At 45.9% G+C, this 19,976-nt stretch overlaps 1 protein-coding gene across 1 annotated transcript; it reads left to right on the top strand.

Annotated features, from left to right (window-relative positions):
* Positions 1-2,859: 2,859 nt before the first annotated feature.
* Positions 2,860-8,494, top strand: LOC127306753 (U-box domain-containing protein 33). Its single transcript, XM_051337457.2, has 12 exons — positions 2,860-3,239; positions 3,318-3,451; positions 3,575-3,690; positions 4,890-4,994; positions 5,091-5,292; positions 5,368-5,514; positions 5,639-5,935; positions 6,323-6,490; positions 6,565-6,630; positions 6,701-7,189; positions 7,285-8,019; positions 8,126-8,494. The coding sequence occupies exons 1-12, from the start codon at positions 2,918-2,920 to the stop codon at positions 8,321-8,323; spliced, it is 2,979 nt and encodes a 992-aa protein (XP_051193417.1). The 5' UTR covers positions 2,860-2,917; the 3' UTR covers positions 8,324-8,494.
* Positions 8,495-19,976: the final 11,482 nt, after the last annotated feature.

A 19,976-nucleotide genomic window follows, 5' to 3' on the forward strand; every position in this document is an offset into this window, starting at 1 on the left:
TGCAATCCTGGATTATTAGTCATAGATGCCGTTGGATTACGTCTATGTATATTGTTGTAATACCCGCATACTTTCATAGCATGTATTCTGCACCAACCATTAGCGTAGAATCTCTGTTTGTCAATTGCCCATCTGTAATTTGTTTACCCAGCATATTTATTTTATTGGGGAGGCGCCTCTAGTGAATTGTGGACCTCGGTCCTTCTTCTTTTAATTGCAATCTTCTACAACATTTTTCTGTTATGTTCTCTGCAAACAATTCTTCTTCCACACGGTTCGTTTAATCCTTTGTTTTCAGCAAAATCAGTGAGCTTAACAACCTCGCTGAAAGTTGGGAACAGAGTACTTGGTTGTTTGTGTGCAGGTCTCCACGTTGCTGCTGACGCCGGCAGTGCGCCCTGCCACGAGTTGGTTCGCAACACCTCGGGAGAGAACGTTTTTCTCATACTGATCGATAAACCTTGGTTTCTTACTGAGGGAAAATTTCCTGCTGTGCTCATCATACCTTCCTCTTGGGGTTCCACTCAACGTTGCGCATAAATTCTCCTTCATCAACTCCGCGCTCAGCAAAGACTTTTTTTGGCACCGTTGCCGGGGAACTGAAGAAAAGTTACACGACAGAGATTTCCAACTCCCACGACAATCTGCGCACAGCACCCGACAGCCCTTTTTTCATCCGAACGGCGTTCTTCGGCCCAGCCGCGCCCCCGGCTGCTCGTTTTCCTCTGGATTTGGCCTTTAATCCATCCGGAGATCCCATGCCATCCTCGGCCCCCCCGGGTGCGCTCGGGGACTCCGGACGAGAGAAAAGCGGGGATGGGCCCGCTCTATCGGTGAGAGAACACATGAACCCTACCACTTTCTCTTCGCAAATCCCCCCTTCCATCTCGTTGCTCTGTCTCTGCCGGCACCACCCCTCACCAATCCGCCGGCCGGTTTCCTGAACTCCGTTGTCCCTCCACCCATCAGCCTATATTCCGCCGTCTGTCGTGTCCTCTGCCTATATTCCGCCGTCGGGCAACTCCCCCGCGTCGCGCCTCGTCGACACGCCCGACAGGTGTTCGTCCAATTGCCTGGTCGGACAGGGACTCCGACGACGAGGAGGAGCAGATGTTCGCCGAGCTTTTTGAAGAAGAGATGGCAGCCGCCGCCCAAGACGAGGAGCACATATTGATCCTAGCTTGCCTGTCCGGCTTGTACGCCGAGAAGGCCATTGGTCGCCGTGGTGGGTCGGCACCAGGTCACCAGAAGTGCAAGCCGAGGCAGCGAATGGAGGGCTACTGCATGCTCTACGGCGACTACTTAGCCGACAATCCATTGCACAGTGAGACTGTTTTTAGGCATCGTTTCAGGATGAGCCGGAAGCTCTTCCTGAGAATTGTGTATGCCCTTCGAGAGTACGACTCCTATTTAAGATGCAAGTTGGATTGCACCGGCATGGTAGGGTTTTCCGCCCTCCAAAAGTGCACGGTGGCTATGCGGATGCTGGCATATGGAGCTCCTGGCGATTCTGCCGATGACTATCTTCGGATGGCGGAGTCCACCGCCCTTGATTATTTCTACCGGTTCTGAAGGGCGGTGATAGCAGTGTTCGGGGACATTTACTTGAGATCACCCACTGTCGAAGACACTGCTAAGATCCTCGCTATCAATGAAGCTCGAGGATTTCCAGGCATGCTTGGAAGCATTGACTGCATGCATTGGAAATGGAAGAACTGTCCGGTTTGCCTGGCAGGAAATGTACAAGGGTCACAAAAAAGACTGCACTATGATACTTGAGGCAGTGGCTACCTATGATCTCAGGATTTGGCACTCCTTCTTTGGTATGCCAGGATCCAGCAACGACATCAACGTCTTGCAGTGCTCGCCGATCTTCTCCAAGCTTGTTGAGGGTCATGCTCCCCCGGTTAACTTTGTGATCAATGGCCAACAGTACATCAAGGGATACTATCTTGCAGACGGTATCTATCCAAAGTGGGCAACATTTGTGAATACTATCTCAAACCCCGTCCTCTCAAAGGAGCTGGAGTTTGTCAAGGAACAAGAAGGTTGACGAAAGGACATCGAGCGTGCATTTGGTGTCCTCCAGCAGAGGTTTGCTGTAGTCCGATTCCCTGCTTTGACTTGGTCTAAAGATCAGATGTGGGAGGTGATGAACTATTGTGTGTGCTTACACAACATGATTATCGAGAATGAGCGAAAGTATCCGGTTCCTCTGCACCATATGACAGAGAGGGTCCTCTTGCACAGTCTAATCACCCGGCATCGTGGACTGCGTTCATCGCTATGCTCAGGAAATTCGAGACTCCACAATGCATCAACAGCTGCAGGATGATCTGGTGGAGCACATATGGAGGCTTCGAGGCAACACCAACTAGTTTTCCTTTGATTTATTTGAAACCTTATCAAATTATTTGCTTGTTTTGTTGAACTGTAACGTTTATTTGTAAAAATAAGTCAAATGTTGGCAAAATTTGTCAAATTCACCGAACTGTAAAACGTTTATTTGTAAAAACGCCGAACACCGGGCGTCTACCTGGGGAGACGGCTGGAATTTCGACGCTCCCCACGCCAAACTTGGCCGTGGCCGTGGGGAGCGCCAACGGCTGGAGTTGCTCTTACAAGTGGTGGTTTAACTTCCTCCTAATTTTCCACCTCTTGTCACTCCCTACTGAGTTGTCACCAACTTAGGCTTAAACTCACGTGAGCTTTTATAGGGCAATCTGTGGGCCCAATATTCAACACCTTCTGATACTATACATAGCTGCAACCTCCATTTATACCCCAAAAAAGAACGTCGAAGCGTGCTGGCTTTCTTCTCTCCATTTTGGATGACGGCAAGACGACTTGGAGTCAATTTATAAAATATAAGTCATTCATCACCAAGTATTGACCAAGCCCTCTCCGGGGCATTCTGATGTACCCAGCTCTCTCGTCGTCGGAGGCAGCAATGGATTCCGACGGCGATGAGCACGAGACGATGCAGAGCGCCCGGTGCCGCCTCAGCTCGTCGCTGGGCGATGAGTGGTGCGAGCAGAGATCCTCCGCCTTGGAGTACGAGCGCTCCGCCGAGGATGATGGCGAGTTGTACGAGCGCTCGGAAGAGGTGTTCATCGCGGTAACCGGGGACGTCTACGACGGGATGGGCACCTTGCTGTGGGTGATGAGGAACCTGGCCAATTGTGGATCCAGGGTCGTCATAGCTCATGTCCACAGCCCCACACGAGCGATCCACAAATGTAACTCAGCACTTTCCTGCATCATCTTCTTTTGATTGTTATCAGACGGTCAATTTCGGGTCATCCATCACATTTCAGTGCGGGCAAAAGCGGATCATGCCAGCATGAGACCAGAAGAGGTCCACAGGTATAGAAACTTGGTTCGGGAAAGAGCAGAGAAGAACATGGATGAATATGTCCTGACGGCGAAACGCGCAAGGAGAGGTCTGAAGGTGTGATTTCCTTCACCGGTCAATACTTTTTTGCCTCCCTACCCTAGGGAATGGCTTGTATCAACGAATTTTAAACTATCAATTGAACTCAGTTCAAGATTAACACAACATTCTGCTTTCTAGATTGATAAAGTGATGATTGAGATGGACGATGTTGCAGACGGACTAGTGAAACTTATTGCTCTTTACGGTATCACCAAGCTTGTCATGGGAGCAGCTGCCGACCAACACTACTCAAAGTACCAGATCAGACATACCCAACCTAGTGTTTTTCTTCTTGTTCCCAGGAATGACCTATTGCCTTTTATGCCCACTTCTATTTCTACCGTGGACTAGCTCTATTTTAGGTAGTACATATGTTTCTTTTTGAAGCAGCATCTGAACCAAAGTTTAAAATAGCGGGTTATGCTTCTTAGGAGCGGCATTTTTAGGTGCTAAGGAAGCTATATCAGAGCTAAGTCATTTATCGTTTTTCTACAAAACAAGAAAACTCCTAGAAAAATTAGGCATCAACATATTCATATCATCTATAAATATGACAAGAAATTCAATGATAGAAACTTTGTACTGAACAATCATGATGGCTTGAAGTAATAAAAGCAGTGCATAAATGCAAATTACATAAGTACATCTAACTTTTAAATTTAAATATGGAAATATTTGAGCTTAGCGGGAGAAATAACGCTATTTTTAGCCATATTTAGCATTTTAGCGCGATTTAGCGAGCTATTAGCGAGATATTCTATTTAGCTCTAAAAGTGCATAGCTTTAGCGGGAGTGCTGTGAATCCGCAATAGAGATGATATAACGAAGAGATAACGCGCTATTTAAAACTTTGATCTCAACTTATATACCAAATTCACCAAACGAAGTCACATTCGCCTGTTGACACAATATAACACCACAACTTTATTATCTCGTATGTGGCTTACTAACAGAGCACAAGCTGACTTACAAGTAACTAAAATAACAAAGCGACTTATGAGTAATTAAAATAACAAGCAACTTATGAGTAATTAAAAGCAAGTAGTAGAAAAGGTTATATGCATTTAAGTTATGATGGTACGTGAAGGAGCTTAATGGATATTTAGTTATTTTCAGTTCAGATGGGTAAATAGTGTGTTTCTGGATTTTTAAAATGGAACTGAAATATCTTACCAACAAGCCAGCTTGGCGTTATTTTAGGATTCTATATAGTACTAAACTATTTTCGACGATTGATCATGACATCACTGTATAGTGCTTACTGAGTTACATTTTGAAGATTTGTCGGGACTCACAATTAGGAAGCAGAACATAAGGACTGCATTATCAAACAATTAGTTTCTTTCCTAGCAAGCAAACTAGCAGGCTTAGACATGATGGATTCTTAGATTAATCCAAACTTAATCTACATAGTGACCAGATTGCACAACCTAACAATATTCTCAAACTACAGGGAAATGAAAACACCAAAGTCCAAGACAGCACTCAAGCTGATGGAGACAGTAGCTCCATTATGCAAGATATGGTTCACCTGTAATGGGAATCTGATATGTACCAGGTGAAGTAAAGCAAGGTTCTTTCAGTAACAGCAGTAACCTCACATAATTCGCGAAAAAATGGCTGAAACCTGTTAAGCATACCTGTGCACTTACAGGGAAATGAATGGAAACTTTCCTGCAATGTCTCGGTCACCTGTACAAAGCAACACAACACCACCTTCAGTGTGCAGCATTTCGAGCCAAATGAGATCAATGGCACTGAAGAATGAAGCAAACTCAAAAGGATATAATTCAGGCTCAATGTTTGAATCGGCAAAGACTGACTGGGATCTTTTTTTCAGGCCTGATTGTGATAGGGTATGAATACTAAATCATTAAATTACTAAAGTATCTTAAGTTATAATTCCTTGTTGATTCCATCATATCATACAGGAAGAAGAAGAACAAATTTTAGATGAACAACCATATGTAAAACATCAGGAGGTGTACACCAAAGCTAATCTGTGTAAGGAAGAAACGAATGAGGAATCTAACAAACGGCGCAAAGCCGAACTGGATCTACTTTCAGCGCTACAAAGAGTAAGCTTTGCTTCATGGGTCTATGCTGCATATCCATTAGTAATGGAAGTAGCATTCCTTTTATAGACCAGCAAAATTAGTTTCTCTTTTAGCCAAAGGAAGTATGACAGAAGTATTATTACAGGTTAAAGATTCAGAAGATTCATATCTTCATGAGGCGAGCCAGCGGAAAGAAATTGAAAAAACACTAGCAAAACAGAGGCTGGAGATTGACGAAATGAAAAGACGACGATATGCATTACATGATGAACTACAGGATTCAAAGAAGCAGAGGCTCATGCTGGAACAGCATATAACTCAAATTGAGTTTGCTGCAAAAGATTATGTAAAAGAGATCACTGACTTTTTTACAGAAGAATCATGCTTGGAAACTAAGAAACGCCGAAAACTCGAAACAGATCTGCTGTTCGCACTTCAAAGAGTAAGGTTTTTGCTCCAGAAATCAAGTACTCCCTCCATTCCAAATTGATTGAAGTTTTAGCTTTGTCCCAAGTCAAACTTATTTAGTCTGACCAAGCCTACAGAAAAATATATCAACATCAACGATATCAAATTAGTTTTATTAGATTCATCATAAAAATTAATTAGTCTGACCAAGCCTAGAAACGTTATTTGACTCTCAGGGTTAGTCATTGTAGATATTAGCACAATTTCTATACACTTGGTCAGGCTTAGAGAAATTTTTCGAGAAAAAGGCTTAGAAATTTGACTTAAGACAAAGTTAGAAATTCAGTTAATTTGGAATGGAGGGAAGTAGTGCACTTCAACTCAAAAGTGTGTAATATAATATTTTGAACTGTTATTGCAGGCAAGAAAGATGGAGACTTTGTACCAAAACGAGAAAGGTCAGCGGGTGGACAATGATGAGAAGATTACGAGACAAAGGATGGAGATTGAAGAAACAAAGAGACAGCGTGATGAACTATATTATGAGCTAAAAGATTTGAAGGAGCAGAGGGTCAAGCTAAAACCAAATGTAAGTACGGAAATATGTATCTCGGCTGTCTGTTATGAAATCATATAGAAAAACTGACTAAATCATTTGAAAAGGATGTGTCTGAAGAAAGTAACAGAAGAAGAAGCGCTGAAAGTGATCTGCTCTCAGCTCTTCAAAAGGTAAGATATCGCTTCATTGCTCCCATTTACAAATTGCAGCTTGATAGTTAGATGTGAATTGCACTTACAGTTTAAAGACCTGGAGCGCTTGTGTCTGCTTGAGGTGAGAAAGCGGGAAGCAATGGAGGAGGCACTTGCAATCCAGAAGGAGGAAATTCAGGAAACAAAAGGACAGCTAGAAGATAAACATGACAAACATATGTCTGGGATCAAGTCGACCATCAAAGTTTATGAAGAAAAGCTTGAAAAGAGCAAACAATTTATCCAAGAACTTCAAGCAAATTATGACAAGTTACTAGATGAGAGAGATACTGCAGTAACAGTGGCTGAAGAACAGCGCCAAAGGAACAAGCATGGAGCCTCAGTCACTGCCAAAGCCCTGAATATTGACTTCTCATTATATGAGCTGCAGCAAGCAACCAAAGGCTTTGATACAACACTCAAGATTAGCGAAAGTGGAATTGGAAGTGTCTATAAGGGCTTCCTCCGAAACACGAATGTAGCTGTTAAGTTTCTTCATCCTGAAAATCTACAAGGACAACAAGAATTCCATGAAGAGGTAATTCAGTAATTGAGATTACTTTTCTAACTCATATAATCTTGTTTCAGGAGAGCAGTGACATAATGGCTATATCTATGGTGTTGTCACTGCAGGTTGCTTTTCTCAATACAGTGAGGCATCCTAACGTCATGCTGTTGATAGGAGCATGCCAAGAGGCTTTAGGCCTGGTGTATGAGTTCCTCCCAAATGGGAGCCTTGAGGACCGTCTCTTGTGCAGGAAAAACATGCCGCCATTGACATGGCAAGTGCGCACCAGGATCATTGGGGAGATATGCTCGTCTGTGTCGTTCATTCACTCCCACAAGCCTCACCCCATTGTTCACGGTGATCTAAAGCCGGACAACATTCTTCTTGATGCTAATTTTGTAAGCAAGTTGAGAATCTACCGGCTTCTAAAAAATTTCAAGACCACAAAGAACACTAAAGGAACCTCTTCCGACATGGATACCAAGTTCTTGTCCACCGGGGAACTCACCCCAGATTTTGATGTGTACTCCTTTGGCATTATCATCCTACGCCTACTCACAGGAAGATCACCGCAAAATATCACTGAGACAGTACAAGAAGCGATCGAGAAGGGGCACCTGCATTCCATTGTGGATGCTTCAGCAGGGAGCTGGCCGTTCCTGCAAGCCAGCCAGCTTGCACATCTTGGGCTGAGATGCGCCAACTTGAGCGGGAAGCGCCGGCCAGATCTGGTGGGGGAAGTGTGGGGAGTGATTGAGCCATTGATGAAGGCAGCTTCTCTGAACGCTGGGCGGCCATCCTTTGCAGCTTCATCAGATGACACACACACGCCAGCTAGCTTTATATGTGCAATCCTTCAGGTTAGTAAAGATTTACGAAGTGCGTCATATTCAATGTCTCAGTAGTAGACAGCAGAGTTTGAGGCATCTCAACTTACTGACTTTGTGTGTGATGGACGGTGAACAGGAGGTGATGAGCGACCCCCACATTGCAGCAGATGGGTTCACGTACGAAGCCGAAGCTATCAGAGGTTGGCTCGACAGTGGGCACAACACCTCGCCGATGACGAACCTGAAACTAGAGCACTGCAAGCTCACCCCGAATAGGGCACTCCGTGCGGCAATTCTCGAGTGGCAACAGCAACAGCAACAGCACGGGAGATGAGGATCTGTCACGAACTGCATCCAGGTCATGAATAGATCCTTCTCAGTCTCAACTTATTAATGTGAAGTTGTGAACAGATACTTGGATTGGATCCTATACTATCATACTTTGTGTTCTCAAAATTTCTGCTGTTCGTATTTTTGCTTATTAATGTGAGAAACCCATCTAAAATCGCTAGTTCGCTACCAAATAGGCAAATACTACTTCCCATTTCTTACAAGTGTAGCACTGTTATGCGCGTGGAATCGGAAACTTACCTGTTTTGCCGAAAAGCGGACGGGAGGAGGGGTTTGTACCGGCGGTCACAGTAGGGACGCTGGATTCGGAGCCAAGCAGCGGCGGATACGGCCGACAGGGACGAGGGGAGGCGTGGCGAAATGCTGAAATTGCAAGCGGTATGACGTGCCTGTGGCCGCCAACCGTCAGTCCGTCACCACATGATGCCTTCGTCCGTCGCCAGAGCTCGCGCGCTCTCCGTGGACGACCCCGGTGAAAGCCGGAAAGCCGCTGCCGCCGCTGGATCGTCGGAGGCTCGCCTCCTTCTCTTAGTTGGGCTCGCCGCTCCTTGTGTCAAGTGCCGTTGGAACAGCAGACCGCCTAGTACGGCGTGGGCCGGTCCCTAGGCCTTGAAAAGCTCGCGTTAGCTTAACGGACTGCAGGCTAGGCCCAAGTAAATTTGGATCGTGACGGCGGACTAAAACGTTGTTTAGCGCATCTCTAGCAAAAAAAAATGGGTCTGAGACATACCACCGTACCGTATTACCGTATTCATGCTATGAGTACTTCCTTCATACAGGTTTACTACTGGACACACGGTGAAATTAAAAAAAAAACTGAAAATTAGGCTCAAAATAGCATTAATTAGTGTAAGTTAATAGCCATTGTGGCCCTTTTTCAATTTGCTTCAACTGGCGCATCTTTTCCATTTAAAATCCAAATTGGCATATACATGCGATTGCATGCATAATTCTTTAGTTTTCTATGATTAATTGTCACATTTAACGAGATAATTGAGGGATTTAGAGCTTGGAATATTATTTTCCTTGTACTATCAGACTACTCATAGTGGGAGTAACATAGGTAATAACATCACACGTTCCAAGATATTTTGGTGACATGGCATGATAATAAATGATGAAAGAGAGTGAGGTGGTAACTAGCTATGTTACCATAACATCACACTTTTCAAGACAACATTAGTCTACAACATAATAAATATTAGTTTGCATGACACCACACATATGTTATTCTCCACTATGAAGGTAGTAACATAGAGTAGTAACATGTGCATGTTACTACTCTATGTTACTCCCCACTATGACTAGTCTCACTGCTTACCTTGATCGCGATGCAGCTCATTACGAGTCCAATAAATTGGTATGAAGAGAGTACCATAACACTTGCATGTTAGAGTGGTATTCTTCTACTCTAGCGGCCCTCTGCGGCGTTGCCGCCTTGCACTGCCCACCGGCTACGCCCTGTTCATGTGCCACACCGCACCACTGCCCCGCCTCTGCCCACGCGAGGATGCTGCCCGTGCCCCGTAGCGCGAATTCGCGTCAAAGAACTAGCTTCATGCCTACCTCTTTCGGCGCGGTGAGGTTCGCAGGCAAGCACATCCTCTCCCTGCCTCTGCTATCTCCTTCATGATTCTCCCACTATTTTGTCTAAAATGAACCGACAATCGGGGCAACGTGGTGGAATATGGCAGCGATTTGGCCTCATGAATCAGTTGTTTGGCCTACATCCAAATTGGTCTATCTTGCACTGACGCAGGGAGCGGCAGTCACTTGCTTCAAATAAGCTTGGCGCACCAGGGTTCCCCCTAAGATCTGTGTGTTCTTGTGGCAACTGATCTGATGTCGTCTACCCTCGTGCGAGCAAGTTGCCAAGCGACACGGGCCTTCGGACGGAAGGTGTGCACTTTGTCGGGAGGTGGAAGACTGTAATCACATCTTCTTCTCCTGTCCTATCGCCAAATTGGTGTGGGTTGGAGTTAGGGAACCCCGCCGGGCCGGGGGAGTTCATTGCAATCGCTCAGGACCTTTATGGCCCCCTTCGTAGGCTAGTTTGTTTTACGTTCGTACCCCAATGTTGGACTTTGTGGACCACACGCAACAAACTAACCATTGAAGGAAAGATGATCGGAAACCCGGCTGATTTTTTTAATGAAATGTTGATCCATATACAGTGCTGGAGGGTTCCGGTCAGACAGAGGGAACAGGCGATGCTGGACACGGCGGTGGACGACGTCAGGAGACTCTACGCGAGACAGTGAGCTGAGTAGCAGAGGACCCCAGCGGAGGCTCAACCATGGACTTGCTTCAGTTTTATCTAGCTTGGTTGAGTGTGCCTATGTTTAGTTTCGTTCAGCTTTGTATCTCTATGTCAGTTTGTCTCCTGGACCTGGGTTGGGTTAAACTTTCTAACGCTTAGGCATTATGCATGCGTGTGTGGTTTGTATGACTTTTATGTACCGTTTGCCATGAGAGATTTATTTATAAAGCCGGGTCATGTGGCCTTCTTTAAAAACTTATTCCGACAGTCTGGGCGAACGAGAAGAACATCTCAGGGGTTTGGCACCAGATCATGACGAAGGCGCAGCCACGAGACAGAAAGGGAACCAAGTCCCTTTTCACTCTTGTCTGCTGGAGCATTTGGAGGGAAGCAATGCTCGAATTTTCAAAGGCAAGCTCTCGCCCAAGGCGGCCATCATCGCATTCATTCGGGATGAGGCTAGAGAATGGGCCTTCGCAAACGCTAAAGCGCTCAGAGAGCTCTTGTTTGATCCTCCTTGATTGCCGTAGGACTTGCAACTCCTTTTTTTTCCTCCTCCTTTCAGTCTCATCTTCGGGCACGCACATGTAAAGTTTCCCCCCTGCTTATCAATGGAAGCCAGCAATTGCTAGATCTTTCGGGAAAAAAAAACTTATTCCCGAACGAAATGCGTTCTCTTGGAAACTAAAGCCTTCGGAAATGTTCTATGTGGTATGCGGTTAGGGAGCTGCTAGCCCGTGCTTGGAATCCCTCTTGCTTTGCGAATGTGTTTCGTTTGATCATGAGATCTATCCTCGAAATAGGTTTTCGCCCCGCTATATTAATATAGCCACCACACGGTACAAAACAACTGTTGGGACATCAGCACAAGCACGCCCAAAAGAAAACACAAAAGAAAGAAAGGAGAAAGAAGGTTGACAAGGTCGGATCGACGAAAACTAAGACGCCTTGTAGCTGTTGCGCCCTCCGGAGAATTCCCACCACGCTCCTAGTGATAAGGTATTAACTTATCAATGCCTACGGGTTGTAGACTAGGGTTTAGTTAGAAGTAGAGGGCAAGTAGATCTCGAAAGTTTCAGCCGGAAAAATACTCGACTGCTATGAAACTAGGGTTGCTGGAAAACAATGAATCGATCCTTTCTTCGTCCATCGACTCCCCCTTATATAGGAGGCGGAGCCGAGGGTCTCGTGATGTACAAGTTACAGAGTTCGGGAGGGTTTCGTGAACCAACCCGCGATATATACAATTTTAATATTCCTAATACAACTCTATCTTTCCATACTACGTAAAACTTCGGGTCGTGGGCCTTCAGTAAACCCTGGGTATCTTCTTCGGCAGGCCCATTGGGGATGCCTATGTCAGTAGCCCCCGAGATTTTGCTTGAATCGCAGAATCAAGGAAAATCTCCATCTTTACAATCTGCATATGATTTCTGCAAGTCGACAACTTTTTATAAAAGAATCGTATATTGTACAGGGATAACGGTATTTGAGGCTGGTTCATCTAACGGATCAGGTACCAGTTAACCGCTCTTGTAGCAATCCACCAAAACCTACTTCAAGATCACGTCCCTGGACATGATCTCGGGATACTGGCGTAATTCGACATGTGCCGCTTAAGGTCTTACCAGATGCCGAATTCCAGTCATGTTTTATCGGGTACCTAACGCGTTCGTTAGGATTTTTCTTCGTATCTGTTGACACGGAAAAAGTAGCAAAGCGCCGTCAGAGGCGGTGCCACGCCGCACAGGACGGATCCCGGGGACTTACCTTCGTAGAGTTTTGCGGCATTCAGAGATTATTTCGCGACTGAGGCACTCTGAGAATATATTGTCGGGTACTTTTTCCGGCTGCTGGAGTAGCACATTTGTCGAGTCAACGGATGACTTATATTGTTTTGAACATAACCTCCCGATGAGAGTATATGAAGAGTTATTTTGATAACTCAGAATATGCTCGCCAGTACTTGTTTAAATTCCATCGGGCACGCGAACAGCGTTCCCGATGGGAGTAGCCCCCGAGGCTATAGCCAAGTGCTTGTACTTGGTTGTAGGCTCACCTTTTTAACACCTTTGCCACTATATTGTCATGCTTCTATTCATATCTATCGGGTGCGCGAACAGCGCTCCCGATGGGAGTAGCCCCCGAGGCTACAGTCGAGGATTTATACTTGACTGTAGGCTCCAATTTATATCTGTCGCTATATTTTGAAATGTCCCCTTCCGAACAATCTCCATCAAATTTCTCGAAACCTTTTTATAAAGTAGCCCCCGAGCATTTGAATAAAAACTTGTATTTGGTCAAAGGCTCTCGAGATTACCAATCGTCTTTTACTGTCGCCATTTTGCATAAAATTTTCAGCCGAAGTTTTTCATTGGTAGAGTGACATCAGTGCTGACGATAGCCACGATCACTGTATTGGAAAGACGCGAGAGCTGTCCCTTCACTGACCTGTGGGCTCAAAATCTGCGCCCTGTTGACACGTTCCGCAAGTGGGGGACACACGTCCTCCGCTTTTTCTGGCACGCGCGCTGTAGCGCCTATCCAGTTCCATCGTGGCGAAAATACCGTTTTACCCCTTGATCCACGTGTACAGCATCAAGTCCATTCTTAAATCATCCAACGGTACGACGTTTTGACTGAACTCGCTATAAATAGGCTTCGTCTTCCTCCGTCAATCCCCTTCGCTTTGCCGCACCAAAAATCCTCTCTGCCCAAATCTTCCTAGCAACCACAAGAGCTCCGGCGCCCAAGCAATCACCTAATTCCTCCACGCCATTGTTGATGCCACCGCGCCCAAAACTCACGAGGCACAGCGTTCCTGAATCAACAATGGCGACGCCAGATCTGGGGAACACGGAGTGGGAGAGATCCAAGATCTCGGCGCAGGACATTAACCTGCTGAAGAAGCTTGGGATAAGCAAGAAACAGGACGCGCTGCGCTTCCCCAGCGAAGAAAGCTACCCGACGCCTCCCATTGAGTATCGGGTTAGTTTTGTTGATCACCTTATCCGTGGTCTCTCTGCACCCATCCACGATTTTTTGCGTGGTTTGCTCTTTGTGTATGGGTTGCAACTTCATCATCTCACTCCCAATTCCATCCTCCACATCTATATTTTCATCACTCTTTGCGAATCTTTCCTTGGAGTCCAACCTAACTGGTCTCTATGGAAACGCATCTTTCTTCTCCGCCGTAATGACCCCCCCCCCCCCCCCCAACGTCGCCTATAACATAGGCGGTGTTGTTATCTGCGTCCGCCCTGATGTCGAGTATTTCGACCTCAAATTTCCTGACTCAGTTCAAGGGTGGCGCAAAAAATGGTTGTATGTCCACGAGGAATCCATTGACTCGCTGGAACACAACATTCCTCCTTTCAACGGCAACGAAAAAATCTTTCGCCGCCGCTCCTGGGATGCAGAGGCTAGCGACGAAGAAAAAGCGGCGATAGAGGCGCTGATGACACGCATCCGCGAGCTGCAGAATACCCGCGGACAAGAATTGTCGGGTATCCAAATCACGGCATATTTCCTTAGGATTAGGGTGCAGCCTCTGCAGGCTCGCAAAAACCCCCTCTGGATGTATGTTGGCGACAAGGATGTGGATCGCCTGTCGGTGGATTTATCGGTCAAGGACTTAGAAAAACTTGTCCGAAAAATCTCTTCGCTCAGCAAGAAAGACCCTGTCCCGTCGTCTTGCCGCGTGAAACCATATAGCGCCACCAATGCGCTCCCCCAGGTAATCTATCTTTGTCGTTTGCTTGTTCGTTCTTCAATTTTTTCTGGCTGCTATTTCTTCGACTGCTACTAATTAATACAGTTTCCTGTTGACACATTACTATTTTGTCCAGAACCATAAGACTGCGTCGCCTCTTCCTCCCCTTCCCGAAAATGGAGATGTCGAAGAGCGCGCAGTCATCTCCGAGGATACCCAGGTTCCTTCTCAACCTGCGAGCGAAGTCGCGGCTTCTCACAAAGCCGCGGCTTCCTCTGAAAAAGAAGTTGACACTGAGGCTACCGAGTCTTCTCGTTCACTCCCTTCGGCTGCTTCCCCGAAAAATAAGAGGAAAAGGGATGAGCTCGAAGATTCCGGCACCTCCAAAGCAGGGGATCTCCTATCCAGGAGACTTCTCCCGAAAAAGAAAAAAGATCTTCCAACCCCTACGAGGATGCTCTTGTTAGCTCGTAAGTGTTACTCCCCCTTGTATATTTTTTTATACTACATTACTTTTCCTGTGTCTTCTCATACTATCTTCTGATGCAATAGTGACGACGAGGAAGAAAACCCCATTGTAAATGTAACTGCTCATACGAGCACGTCACATACTCTGGTTCTATCCGATACTCGCCGTGCTACCGAAAGAAACCTCGCCTCCCCAGCGAGATATAGGAGACCTGACTCCTCCCGGCAGCCCCCGTGCCTCTTCACCAAAGAGGGCAAGGACTGAACCTGTTGAAGGATCAAACCTTCTGCCCGGGAGTTCGTCGACTGCCGCTCTGGATGATGTAAGCTTCTTTACCACCTATTTTTACTGCTGTCGAACTTCTCTCGTACTGACTTCTTCTCCCTTTTTTGTTTCCACAGCCTCTGATGCAACAATTTATTCGTCATGGTACTCAATTTATTGGGTACCGCGATCATGCGAATAGTTTGAAAGGTACTTCTCTTTGCTCTTTCTTGTCGGATAATTCTTTCCTCATAATTTTTGTAACTTTATTGATGTGTTGTACCAGAGGATCTCGCCAAAGCCAATAAGCGCTCCGATGATCTTGCTCTCGAGCTGGCTAAGAGCGAAAAAGCACGAGAGAAAGCGGAGCTTGAATCTGCCTCAGTTGAGAGTCTTCGAAAGAGGCTCCATAACGTGGAAAATGCTTTAAGTGAACGCACAGCTCAACAGCTTGCTCGCGAAGCTGCTGTCGCCGCACGCCTGGAGTCGCAAAACCGTCGTTTTGTCAGTAAGTATCGCCCACTTTCTTTGAGTTACCTTCAGCGGTACTTTTATGTATATTTTTTGATAACCCGAAACTTTTTTCCAGCAGGGAAAACCAACCAAGAATATGGGCTTGAAAAGCCAGAAGATGACCGTCTCCTTGGCGCTCTTTCTCTCCTCGAAATTTATGGAGATGAAGTGCGCCAAAGCATTTCTGATGCCAGGGCGGCGTTTTCTCGGCTCTTCCCCAACTTCTTCCCGAAGACTGACGAGCCCAACACTTTTGCTGCGCTTGCCAAGCGCTTCATTCCGAAGGAAGATCTTGGGCTAGCTCTTCAATAAGAGAACCTGAAGATTGGCGTCGAAGGTACCATTGCTTTGGTTGCCGAGAGCCAACATCATGTTGATTGGGCCAAAGTTGGTGATGCGAGGAGTATGGAGACGAAGAAATGGCAATCTTTGATCAAGGCCGCCAAGCCTAGCTCGAAGAAAATCCTTGCCTTCCTCGGATATAAACCAACACCTTCCTCCAGTTCTGCCAAGCCGGAGGTCAAGTAGATCGCCCTGCCTATCTTTTTTCTTCTTTTTCTCTTTTGACAACTGTCGCCATAGATGTAGTTTGCGACAGCGTATTGTTGGTTCACTAGGATCCAAACTTTTGCAAGAACCATGTAAATATACTGAAAATCAATGGAAGTCTATTTTATGTGATGATTGATGTCGAAATTCTCTTTTCCAGTTGGTGTTTGACAACTATACTCCGACTCATCCTCCTTCCGACGCTTTGCCTACTTCCTCTTGTTCAAAGAAAATATCGGCTGATGTCGAGTTCACTGAAGATTCTTCGGGTGTGGATGCATCACATGACTTGAAAGAACTCCGCCAACAGCTTCAATCAATGAAGAAACAAGCACTCTTGATAATGGAACAATCTCGAAAGTCATCGGAAAAGGAAAAGGTTGCGCTACAGCAGGCTCAGGAAGCTATAGCTTCAAAAGAAGCTGCAGTCGCCGAAGCTACGCAGGCTACCTCCCGAGAGAACTTTATGCTTGAGTTGATGACTGAAGCAAGCCTACAAATGGCAGGTATACTCCTCAAGCTGAACCTTCCTCTTTTCTTTGTCTGTTTTCTAGGTCTAACTGGTGTACTGTCGCCAAATAGGTCCCTTTCTGGATGCTGATGCCGAAGATCAACGAGTTGACACAAGGTCAAATTTCCTTATTAACCTGGCACTGGACCATGGCTCGCTTTTTTGGGCTACCCCTGAACGCACCCGACAAATCGTCATATTTCAAGACCGCGCGTGCCAAGTTCGTGAGTTCCTTGAATTTTGCACTAAAACTCTGTCCATGGTTTACAACTCCATGTTTCCTCGAAACGTTCAGCCTAAGACCCTTCCTGAGCTGATGGAGAAGTTTAAGGACTCACACAAAATCCACGGTTTTGTAAGAGCTCAACTAGTAGCTGGCGCTAGGTTTGCCCTTATTATGCTTCAGATCTGCCACTCCAAACTTGATATGACAAAGGTGGTGGAAACTGTCCATACCAAGCTGAGGCGACGGCGAAGAGGTGTCGATAAAATCGATGCAGTGGTTACCCCAGTAGCTGAAGAGATAATTAGTGACCTTCTTCGGATGGATGCCGACTTTTTTGCAGATGGCCATTACGCCGATTTTCTAGGTGCCTCTGCCGAAGAAGATAAGAGTAAATATTGATGATCTGTTAGGTCACGACTGAATTTATTTTTCGATAGACAACCTATTTTGTCGAAGGAAACTATAACTTGATGTATGTATGTTGTAAAACAGATATATATTGTTCTTTTCCCTAGCCCCCTAGTGTTTCGGTGGCTAATTTCTTTATTGTGTTTGCGAGGTTGAACCAAGGCAAATAAATTTTATTGAGTATATTGTATTTGCGGGTATGAGCCCCCGAGCATGTCGAAGAAAAAGATGTATATCTCGAATATCTTTATTATATTGCAGCACCGCGAGTCCGCCTCATTAAAAACCTTCCAGCCCCACTCGGTGCCCTGAAAGGAAAAGAGTGCGTCTGAAAACTCGCGGGCGTTTCAGTACATTGTATGTTTACATATATATCTTGACTTAGGCGTAAAAACGCCTAAGTTGCGCCACATTCCAGGGATTTGGCTCGGCAATCCCTGTCTTCTTGTCATTTATCATGTACGCTCCTCCTTCGATGACCTCGGTGACGATGTAAGGGCCTAGCCACGGCGACTCGAGCTTTTCATGACTGTTTTGCGTGAGTCGAAGAACTAGGTCGCCCACCTGGAAGGATCTTGGACGCAATCGACGACTGTGGTAATTTTTCATATCTTGCTGATATTTGGCGACTCTGGACAATACTTCGTCTCGAGCTTCGTCGAGTGCGTCCATATCATCTTCTAATGCCTTTTTTGAGGTTTCTTCATCGAACTCCGCCACTCTCGGAGAATTGTGTTCTATTTCTATCGGCAACACTGCCTCAGCTCCATGAACAAGAAAAAACGGGGTTTCTTGTGTTGCTGTGTTGGGTGTTGTCCGTATGCTCCATAGCACACTGGGTAGCTCCTCTGGCCAAGTGTGCCGAGCTTTCTCCAGTGGTCCTAACAGGCGCTTCTTGATTCCACTACAGATGACACCGTTTGCTTTCTCGACTTGACCATTGGTTTGTGGGTGCGCGACTGACGCAAAGTGTAGTTTGATACCTACTTCTGCGCAATAAGCCTTGAATTCCTTTGACGTGAAATTGCTACCGTTGTCTGTGACGATGCTATGCGGAACTCCAAACCGGAAAACGATGCTCTTGATGAACTTGACCGCTGATGCTGCATCAGGCGAGTTTATTGGTTTTGCTTCGACCCACTTGGTGAATTTGTCGACAGCCACGAGCATATACTCGTACCCTCCTGGCCAGGCCGTGTGCAACTTGCCCACCATATCTAGACCCCACTAGACGAAGGGCCACGACAAAGGTATTGGATCAGTTCTGCTGCCGGAGAATGAGGTTTTGCAGCAAACCTTTGAAACGCATCACAGGTGCGCACTATGTTTTTTGCATCCTCAATGGCTGTAAGCCAATAAAACCCTGCTCTGAAAACCTTGGCCGCAATAACTCGACTGCTTGCGTGGTGTCCGCATACTCCCTCGTGCACATCTTTTAAAAGCACCCGACCTTCTTCAGGCGTGACGCATCGCTGCAAAACTCCCGATATACTTTCTTGTACAGCTCGCCCTTAACCACAGTGAATGCTTTCGATCGTCGAATAACTCGCCTTGCTTCCACTGGATCATCGGGTATTTGCTGCCTTGAAATATATGCAATGTAAGCTTGCATCCATGGTACTTCTACAACCATCACCTCGTGCGATTCTTCCTCATCTTCGGCTGCACCTGCCTCGTGCACTGCCGAAGCCCCCGAGCCTTTCTTGACCTTTTCTTTCTTTTTTGGCTGTTTTCTTGCCCTGGTCGATCTTTCACTTATTTCTTCCCAAAATACTCCGGGTGGTATTGCTAGACACTGCGACCCGATATTTGCCAGAACGTCGGCTTCATCATTGTTGAGCCTGCTGACATGATTCACCTGGCATTCGTCGAAAAGCTTATCTAGTTCATTGTATAACTCTTTGTATGCCACCATGCTATCACTGACTGCATCCCTGATGTCTACGTGTGCTTCTATTCATGTAGACAGTGTTGGGCCTCCAAGAGCAGAGGTTTGTAGAACAGCAGCAAGTTTCCCTTAAGTGGATCACCCAAGGTTTATCGAACTCAGGGAGGAAGAGGTCAAAGATATCCCTCTCAAACAACCCTGCAATCACGGTACAAGAAGTCTCTTGTGTCCCCAACACACCTAATACACTTGTCAGATGTATAGGTGCACTAGTTCGGCGAAGAGATAGTAAAATACAGGTGGTATAGATGGTGGTAATATTGCAGGAAATAAAGATGCAGTAAATGAACATGCAGTAGAACAGTAAGTAAACGGTGTTTGCAGTATTGGAAACAAGGCCTAGGGGTCATACTTTCACTAGTGGACACTCTCAACATTGCAATCATAATGGAATATAAATAAGCACTTCACTATGCTATTCCGAATTACTCTCTGGCAAGATAACGAACTATAATTCATCATGTAGGCAAACCTTAAAGATGTATTCCCAAGTACTAATGAACACCCCACGATGTCACTTTGAGCATTCATAGGAGGTACTAACACACCACAATTTTATAGAGACATCCAACTCAAACCATAACTCAGTGAATAAGTATTCTGTGAAATATAGCCTAAGAGACCCACACGGTGCACACACTGTCACCTTTACACACGTGGGACAAGGAGTCTCCGGAGATCACATAAGTAAAATCCACTTGAATAGCATAACGACATCTAGATTACAAAGCTCATCATATGAATCTCAATCATGTAAGGCAGCTCATGAGATCATT

The sequence above is a fragment of the Lolium perenne genome, chromosome 6 (assembly GCF_019359855.2).
Source record: "Lolium perenne isolate Kyuss_39 chromosome 6, Kyuss_2.0, whole genome shotgun sequence".
In the NCBI taxonomy this organism is placed as follows: domain Eukaryota; kingdom Viridiplantae; phylum Streptophyta; class Magnoliopsida; order Poales; family Poaceae; genus Lolium; species Lolium perenne.